This window comes from Balearica regulorum, chromosome 9 (assembly GCF_011004875.1).
Source record: "Balearica regulorum gibbericeps isolate bBalReg1 chromosome 9, bBalReg1.pri, whole genome shotgun sequence".
Classification (NCBI taxonomy): Eukaryota; Metazoa; Chordata; class Aves; order Gruiformes; family Gruidae; genus Balearica; species Balearica regulorum.
In genome coordinates this window covers 12,167,455-12,177,564 of record NC_046192.1, presented here as the reverse complement: position 1 = coordinate 12,177,564, position 10,110 = coordinate 12,167,455, and the positions used below count along the sequence as shown (strand labels likewise).

The 10,110-nt window shown below is 35.4% G+C and overlaps 1 protein-coding gene across 2 annotated transcripts in view; it reads right to left on the bottom strand.

Annotated features, from left to right (window-relative positions):
- Window positions 1-132: 132 nt before the first annotated feature.
- The window catches only part of PLS1 (plastin 1), a 46,651-nt gene continuing 36,673 nt past the window's right edge, over window positions 133-10,110 (bottom strand). For both annotated transcript variants that reach the window (XM_075761150.1, XM_075761151.1), the window contains exons 11-16: window positions 7,066-7,144; window positions 6,024-6,138; window positions 5,259-5,392; window positions 4,206-4,329; window positions 2,064-2,188; window positions 133-1,583 (exon numbers count right to left, since the gene is read on the bottom strand). In XM_075761150.1, the coding sequence (XP_075617265.1) occupies window positions 1,448-1,583; window positions 2,064-2,188; window positions 4,206-4,329; window positions 5,259-5,392; window positions 6,024-6,138; window positions 7,066-7,144 (713 nt within the window). In that variant the 3' untranslated portion in view covers window positions 133-1,447. The remainder of the gene's footprint in view (window positions 1,584-2,063; window positions 2,189-4,205; window positions 4,330-5,258; window positions 5,393-6,023; window positions 6,139-7,065; window positions 7,145-10,110) is intronic.

Genomic DNA, 10,110 nt, shown 5'->3' with positions numbered 1-10,110 from the left:
TGGCTGGTTTGTCTCTGGGATCAGGGCAAAGAACTCAAATTCTGTACAACACAGTCGTCATTTGGAACTGGGAACAGAAACCAGGTAACTATCAAATATTAATATAGACAATACAGACAGTAAACCAGACAATACAAACCAGTAAACAGAGACAAATGGATCTAAATCCAAGCACTTAATTCTCTCAGCTCCCAGTACCCCCGTATATAATAGAAGCTAGATGGATGCATCCTCTTTCTGTTAATGTTGTGCAAGGTAGTGAAGATGGAAAGCTTAGTCCAACTGTTCACTCATCGTGATTCTTGGGTTTTGCCACACTTACGACTGTTTTCAGGAGCTGAGAAAGTAGCAGCTTCATACTTAAAAAAAATTAATTCATTTTTATTTAGGTTTTTTTCTTACTACTTGGCTTCTGGTAACAGCTTTATTAAAACATCCAGCTCCAGAATATTTAGTGAAAATTTGTGACTGTAAAGGAGTACAAATACTTAATAAGAAAATAATTATGGACTTCATCTTATTCAGACAATACACCAGTCCTAGACAAAACCTCTGCACAGATGGTACATACTTTAGGAAAAATCAAAAGGAGCACTATAAGGAAATGCAACACATTAATGTGAAACCCCAAACTGGACTAGCCAGCTCTTTATTGTTTTCTTATACAATATTTTATGAAAAATTAAAAAAAATCAGATGTTTAGTCCAACTGTAAAAGCTAACGCATATGCAGACTTAATATTGCAGTTCTGCTTAGTATTTGCTGTTTTTTTTCTTAAGACACAGACCATAAAAGCTCCTGCTCAGTAACAGAGCAAAACTACTACATATATTTAAAGATTATTCCCACAAAAAGAAGTTTCATCAGCTTTATCAATATTCATTAGTTGCCAGACATTATCATAGGCTTTCACTTGCCCTCACTGAAGTCAATGGCGAGAGACTCTCACTAGCTTCAACAGGAGTTAAGCTCTCAAAAGAATAAGGCAAGGATGATAACTTTTGTGCAGTTAGGAGTAATAGAATAGGATTGGAATGCACCTTGAGACCTGTGCAACTACGTGTAAGTAACACCCACAAAAAAAAAATCAAACAATATTTCACAATAGGTCCTGAAATAACATATGTAAAATGATGCAGATGCTTACAATGCTATGGAAATTAATACAAATGAAGCTTGATTGATATGGTGGGGTTTTCTTTTAAAGCAATACAAATCTGTGATGTTAATTTGGTAATGAACATGTTCTGAAGACATTATCATCCATAATCAATGTGTTATGAAATTGAATAAATTTTAAACTAATATAAACAAATTATTAAAATGTAATTAATGAGTATATTTGTACATACACATTTTCTCATTTTATACTAAGCTTCAGAACTCTGTAAACTGTGAGGCATTCATCATGCTTAACATGGCAGAAAGTTATATTACACGTCTTCATTATTTTATTTTGTTCAGTCCTCTTCCCATCAAACATGCAAACACTGTCATCACCATTTTTGGCTTCACTTCAACCAGATCATCTGGGAGAGCATATATACGAGCACCAATTTTACGAGCGACTGAAATGGCATACCTTGGAAAACAAGAGAAAATAAATATGTTATTTTCCTTGCATCCACTAGTGTGCCAAGATTCTCAACAACAATAGATTTTAGTAGCAGGATACGCCTGTTCAGTCAGTACTTACGCTCTATGAGAAAACAGACATTACTGTAAAGAAAGTACGTATTAGCAATTGTATTGGCAAATGTTTTGCTACTGGTTATCAAAGCATTTATTTTTGTTAAAAACAATATGGGTTATGGGAGGCTGTTAAAAAAAACAATAGAACTGCAGTGGTGGTAGGTCATATCAGCCATGAATTTGAGTCCATATTTTAAATATGCTAGAAAGACAGCTCATATTAGAATTTATAACATATTCTATATGAAACAAATCAACTAATATCAGTATAATCTCTCTCTGTTAACAAATCAGTAAGTCATTCATTACACCATGAATTCATGCATTTCCTGCACTTTAGATAAAAACAAAGCATCCATTTAAAACTTACTTAGCATTATTCAATTTGTCTTGGTTAGAAAGATCTTCTCTCTTGACCATTTCTGGACGAACTGCTTTTGGTGCAATGGCATCTATTAAATCTAGGACAGGTAAACTAGTGCTAATTGATTTGTCCTAAAAGAAAAGACTCAAAAGATTAGTAAAAGGAATTTGCTTTGATTATTCTGTCATCACAATGCAAAAAACCCCAGTGGACATCTTACATACCTACTGAAAGACAGCAGCATGCTTTGTTACTTTATTGCATGAAGTTCCCCCACTCCTTTATAAGGTCTAATATTCTTTTCCCCAATCAAAATGACAAGGTTCACACTCACACTATTATTACATAAATAGTTTAGATTTATTTAAGGACATAAACTCCTCCCCTTCCCTAAGAAAGGAAGGGAACTTTGAAAGAAGTCCAAGGACCAGACTTTCAAGACAACAAGAAGTAATTTACATTCCCCAACTACTTTTATTTTTCTGCTTTTCTTGCAATGGAACTATTTTCTGCAGTAGTTTATGGCTCACAGACGTGTATTCTTCTCTTCTTAAAACAGCAAGTGCTATTGCTGCAATTATTTCTTCCCAACTGCTAAGGCAGATAAGCAGCTGATGATGTCAAACCACCAGTCAGCAGACGGTGCCAAGGAAGCTGGCTCTGGTCCTGCAGGGGCTCAGCACATAAGCCACGTGACATGGCTGCCTTTGCCACCAGGTCAGAACTATGATTTCAAATTCAGTGAATTCCCATAGAGCCACCACATTAATTATACATTTAAAAATCATAATATAAATCCTGCTTGAAGAAATTGAATACATGGAGTATCTCCCCAAGACCGTAAGCCAACATCCACACCTTTGGCATTTTTGTTGTTTGAACTAATGGCAATTCAATAGGACTTTGCTTTCACAGTCAGGGATCTCTGCTAAACAATCTGCTTGCTGCAGTAACTTCAAAACACAGACAAAACATCAAATTGTGAAAGACAATATATATGTGAATGTTGTCAAAAATCAGTAGCAAAAAAAAAAAGAGATACACTGAATAATGTCATTGTACATCAGTAGCTCCTTATCTTTATTGGTCTACCATCAGTTGAATTACCTTAAAAACACAACCAATGCCCCCCAAAAAACACAGGCATACCAAAAGCAAGATGCTGGGATAGATTCTCTTTGTACTTTTGACTTATTTATACCACATTACAATTTATGTAAAAATAAAAGCAGCAGCAATCCCTTTTAAGATGATGACCTAAGTCACCTTCTAGAGTAAAACGTAAATATTTTGTTCTATAAAATTTGATATTACCCTTTTGCCTAATGCTTACCTAATTCAATTTCGTAACACAGTGAGCTCGCAGATATTAACTTGCTAGGTTCCTATGTTCCTGTTGTGAACCACAGGCATAACTGTTTCAGAGTATACAGTGAACCTGTGTAAGAATGTTGTATTTGCATGCAAGTGCAATTATTAATCTACCATTTCTAAAGAACAAGATTCACACAGCATGACACACCTGACATACACATGACTTCTTTCACGTTTAACACTTTAAAAAAGTGACAAGAGAGCTTCTATTGTCAATTTGTTCATATTTGCTGAATGGGAAAAGCTCCTGTTTCGTCTGGGTTTGCTGCACATCAGCAGTGCCCATGAAAACAAAAGATGTTGCTGGTTAACTTGGGCTCCCTCTCCTGGCTCTGTCACACACAAGTACATCTTTTTGACCAGCTGTTACAAAAAATGGTGATTACCCCTCGCTCAGTATTTCCAAAACTGTTCTTCATCTTTGTACAAGCATGAGAATGCCTATATCCAAAAATTTGAAAGATATATGGCATGCCATGCCCAAACATTGGCAACTTCAGACAGAAGCCCCTTTGAAAGTTTAGCCTTTTTTGGGGGGGTGTGGGAGGGGGTGTGGGGGGTAGGTGAGTTCTTTTGAATCTTACAGCAGCAATCAATTTCTTTCTGTTTCTTACTAATAGACTTTGAAAATACTTTTGAAGATCCACAAACTGTCAGAAATATTTCCTTATACAATTACACTAGCTGATGGGAAAGCCACTTGTTAACAGATCAGGTTAAAAATCCCAGATCTGATTATATGTGGAAAGAAGAAGAGTAAATTAATTAGATTACCTTGAAACTTGTAATTGAAGTTTTCTTATTTGATTTTGCAAGTGTCTGATTCACCCACTTAATAATAATGTCATCATTTACTTTTTCTCCCTCTCCAAGGTCTGATAGTACATTCAAAGTATACCTTTATTAAAAGAAAGTAAGAGTCCAAGTTAAAGTGAGTGGTAGAACTTGACTCTGCTAACAGTACAAAGCTATAGGCAAAAGTAAAATACTACTTCAGCACAGTAACAATGCCTAAGTACTCATCTTTATAAGGTACCCTTACCTTATATACTATTTAGTACTTTAAACCACTTTTTTTCTTTTTGCAAGAATAAAATAACATCCCAAACCTCATAATACTCACTGTCACATCTTCATATATTTGCTTTACTCAGCACATCATAACTAATTTTACTTTATAAGCTTAAATGACTCTCTATCATCCAAGCAACATTGAAAAATTAATCACAACAGCCTAAGAAACAAAAAGCACTGGGTGTTTTGGAGTAAATGTAAGAAAATTAACTTGTGGAAAATTTTTTGCAATAAAGTACTCTTTATTGAAATCAACTTATATTTTTTCCTGCTCAGCGCACTAGCTAGATTTTGATTTTATGATAGTTACATTACTATAGCTGTGACGACCTAAAAATTTCTTCCCATTTTAACTTCTATAGCATACATCACCTCTTCCTATTTATCATTCTTTTTTTGATTTTACAGATATTTAAATTTCTCTCTACTTACAGAAAGATACATGCAATCAACATGAAATAAGTTGTGCTCTTTTTACCTGCTGCAAGATTTACAATTTTAATCACAGATTTTAGTATATAAGGTTTTAATTGTCTCTATAAATGGATGTGTATACATACACACTATTGGGGTTTCAATCACTACGCAGTAGGTAAAACTAAAAAAAGTGTAAGAGTTTATCTTTAGAGATGGCTCTCTAAAATACTCGTTGGGTAAACTGAACACTAGCTTTAATTTGCCTTGGCATACAGACACATATACTCACATGCACAGATATATATACACATCTATCATATACTGTGCCTAACTTACCTTCTCATCAGCTGCCATACCAAAGCCAAAGTCAGAGTTGGATTACCCTCGTTTAGATCATGTCCAGCAATACCAACCAGTGAAAATTTGGCTTTTGTCTTCCCGAGTTCTACTGCATAATTGCAATTCTCAATCTAAAAATAAATGTTGTGTGCAAATAATGAAAACACCTTAATATTTCTACAATACAGACCTATGTGTATTTCTGAATTACTTTGGCTTACTGTTACCTATGGTGAGATTTGGAGCCAGAGAAAGATTTCTAGCCTTTCTACACTGTGATTAAAATAACACATTTTTAACTATACATGCAAGTATGCAAGATTTCAATGATATTCTTTTTTTATACTTGAGAAAACCAAGTTCACTTCCACTAAAGTCAATGAATTAATATGTACTTACATCAAAACTCAAATCTGGAAAAATATTGAAATGTGTTGTTCTTAGACAGTAACTTTCCTCCTCTACATTTCTGGCTTCATAACAGTCACAAAACTAACTGAAAGTTTGGATTCTGCAAGTCTTACACGAATTCTCCTGGAAGCATATAAACTGCTCCGTGAGGAAACACTTCACAATATAAGAGCATCAGGCAACAACAGCTGTGTCAGACCTGAATTCCTTGGGATAATAAATACCTGGAAGATTTATTTTTTTTTTTGGCAGGACTGTCTCAGTAGCACGCAAATCTAGACAATCCAGATTACCACAAACAGCACAATGGGAGACAGTGAAACTGGACTGTATTACAGAGTATCTACCCACCTTTTTCATATTACCACCGAGTAATGGATAAGGAGGTTTGTTGACGTGGTTCCAGTTAACCGGCACACGAGTCATATCATACAATTGGAAGATTATTAAAGCATCAGAGAGGTCACTAAACCAGAATAAAACAACGTTTTTAAGTACAAAAGCTCATATTCATAAGGAAAATGTTTAGTTCTTCAGACTTCTCGAAGTCTAATTAAGTTGCTGAAAAATTCCGGCCACATAAATAAAAATTTGTGTTGTTCTGTGGACAAACTGGCCTATATCCTATGGCTTGATTTCTGCAATTATTTACATTAAATTGTATATTTAACTTCACGACTTTCACACATCTCAGTGGAGTAAGTACAGCCACTGGTTTTACCAACTTTAAATAATTCCTTTCATAGGGTAGGCATAGATAAAACATCTAGCTGAAGAGTTTTCATTTATTGATCTAGTTTTAGTTTCCTCAGAACTTTCCAAAATGTTAAATACATCTTTAGGTGCAGATAAAGCATGAGTATTTTACTAAAGAATAATCAGACCCAGTATACTTACCTTGTGAGAAAAGAATTTTAGGAAAAGTATTATTTTCCCATTATGAATTGCATTCCTGATAATACCCTTCAGCCACTCCCTAAATGAAATTCTGGAGGTTATCTACAGATGGTATCACTTTTCATTGTTTTCTGACCTTTGTAACCTAACAGCAAGTATACATACAAGTAGATGTTCCCAGTTGCTCCTTATATCTCATCTTTTATTGATAGGATTTGAAACAACTGCTAGCACAATTTGAAAGTTATCAGAAGCACCTAAAAAGTCCTTTGTTTTGAGGGAATACCACACTGCATAGATTCTTACAGTCTACTCAGCAGCCATCTATCCTCTCTTATAGTTTAGAATTACATTACTCTAGCACAGTACCTATCACAGTGTATGAAAACCTAGAAATCACTGTTCTAGTAGAAATACAACTTCCCTTTCTTATTCCCTTCTTCTTTCTTCCCCTGTCATTCAAGGAAATCAAATTGTTTTAAAAAACCAGCTTTACCTGTATAAATGATTAACATACGGGTTTACACCCAGTGAATTCATCCAGTTTCTGAAAGTCCTTTCTTCCTTACTTTCTCCTATGGTGACAAATACAATTCTATATAAGTTATTGGACGAAACAGTTTAATAAGCAATGTTTAAATGTCTTTTACACCCCTCCCCCCACCCCCCTAAAAGTGAGTTCATCCTTTCCCTAACAGTAGTCTCTAGCGGCCAGTAAGTCAAGGCAATACTATCAGATTCAGAGTCCCTCAGTTCTACACACAAGGCCAGAGGCACTGCAGGGAGTACTATTACACTACATTTTTCTGTGTGAATACAATTTGATAAAATACAGAAATAGACAGTTTGCTGGTTATATTTTAGATAAGTAATATATCATGGAGAAAATAGTGATGATGAATAATAATTTCCTAAAACCAAAATCTGTGGAAATTGCATTCAACAGTATCATTAAGCGAAATGGCATATTTGTATTAACAGTTAGCACTAACATGCTTATTGCAATTGCATCGAACTCCACAAACTGCAGCTGCACTTCTTCCTCCAGGCAGAAGTTCCCAGTATTAGTTTGTGAAGGTCCTCCTCAAAGCAATAGACCTCACGTTTTTAGTTTTTAACACTGGAGACTCAGCAAGGCAGTGTTGTATTGGTTAAATTAGTGAAACTATTTATACTGCCAAGGGGGCTACTTATTCTTGGAGTTTTAACTAGCAACTCTGATGAGAAATGCAGAAAATTCAGTATGAAAAAAAACCCCAAAACCAACCTTCACTTTCCTGACTTAGATTGTTTTTATCTTTGTAATCACGAGTTCCTCAACTAATGCTCTGTCTCTATAAAGTTACACTTTGCAGTAATACATTCATTTTCTACATACAACATTACCTAAGTTTTAACAATGTATCTGTGGCCAATTGCACATCAATGGGTGCTGCATAAAGCTGCTCTCTCTTACATAAAAGGGCATTTAAGAAAATACTCAGCCTGAATATGTCAGCTTGGAATAACCTCATTGCTTTGTTCCCCTGGGTAATAATCCACAGTTAAGTAAACAGAAAGGACATTTGAGGAGGGAGAAAACCTTCCCAAAAAACCAGAAGAGCAGATTTCTCAGGACTGAAACACGTAAAAATCCAAGTAAGATTTTTCTTTGCTTTTTTGTTTGTTCTTTAGAGGACAATGACACCAAGTTTATCTAATGAGGTTTACATAGCATGAAAACTGTCTCATTTAGTACTGCAGTTCTATGTTGACTACAAAACCATGAATGTTTTTGCAAAGTGAAGCTACTGTATAAACATGTATTTATCATTAGAATAGAAAGAAAACCTCTTTAATAATAGAACTACATCACAACATCGATTTTTAGATTGAGGTTACAATTTTAATTTAGGTCTCTTCCCCTTTATACAAAAAGCGCTGAACTTCAAAATATATTTATTAAAAAATTTAAATTCAGAAGTTTCAGCTGTAATTGACATTTTGCACCAGAATAAGTTTTATTTAAAAAGTTTCAGCCAGCTTACTACTTATTTTCCAATTATTATAAAATAGATAATATTCATCCTACTGCTATATTTTCTAAATTCTTAAGTCTTTCATATGCAAACTAGTATTTGTTTCAAAGATTTACTTGTAAAAATTACCAAAGAGTCACTGATGAATACATGCTGAAACAAAGAAATATACTATTCTGCAAGGTCTTCAGGCAGTCAGTTTTGTTTCACATATTTCTGCCACAACAAAATGTAAAAGTCAATAAAGAATGACATTTTATGACAAAGCTGTTAAAAATGTCAGTGTTTTTCCATAAAAAGATACAATCAAAATACAAGCATGATATATAATTTAAGTTTATAAAGAGTAACTTAAGAGGTTATACTATTTTGAAGTCCCTTTTTTGAAGATTTTAGGCTTACTGAGCAGCTTTGAGTTGGTTTGCAACACCTAAAATACTGACTGCAAAGTGCTTTTAGGAACACTTGTCCACTGCAAAGACAGTAACAAGATTATTTAATGAACTCTCACTAAATAAAGTGTAGCAACAAAAACAGATACTTTGGCAACTGCACTCAGACTGAGAATTTTAAAATGCATGCTTAACGCTGTCGAAAGAATCCAAAGTAGCCAAGCAGAAGCAAGAGCATGCAAGTTGGGCAGCACCCTTTTGGACAACAGGAATCCAGCAACTAAACCCAGCATACTATATTTAATATGCCACTCTAAACAAATCCCTTTATCTTGCAACACATAAGCATTCATAAGTTTTCCAGATGGCTGAGAGCTGACCAACTTTTTTCTCTCTATTCTTTCAGTCAAAATATACCTTGTGATCCTATCAGGAGCACATCTTCTGCTGAGTGATGCAGCAGATAGCCAAAATCATTGGAAAACTGCGGAAAGGGGGCAGAGCTACACAAAAGAGAGAGGAGCAAATTTGGTAGTATCCTTTACATTTATTGCCATCTCTTTCTTTGAGATCATTACACTATGGAACTGAGTGGGGAGTAGCCATAGGGATGGGGTCAAGAATCCAAAGGGCTCCAAATGCCTACGATCCTCTCTGAAAGATGACAGAGCTCAAAACGCAATTTGCACCCTCAGTCCAGCTGGCCTGAGTGGGAGTAGTTTACACTCTTATGGGAACAGCCTTGAAGGCTGCCAGTGGACTAAGCAACAGCAGCACGGCATACCTACACTGGAGGAAACATGGGTGGACAGAGGTCCCTCCTCTTCCTCCCCCCAAGAACTCAGCCTTCTGTGCGACTTAGACTCCAAACTCTGCTGCCTTCCCCACAAGACAGGTTCCTCAGCAACAGCAACACCCAGTTAAAGGTCGTGCGTTGCCTGAGATCAGGACTCCACCCTCCATCCCCATATAGTACCAAACGTTCATTTTGCTATGTCACTGTACCCAAGAGATATTCTTGCTGTATACAAGTGCACATCACCAGACTTGTTAAGCATTATCAAAGCAGATGTCAATTTACGCACAACGTTCATTGTCTTAAACCAAAGAGAACAGCCATATGGTACTTTT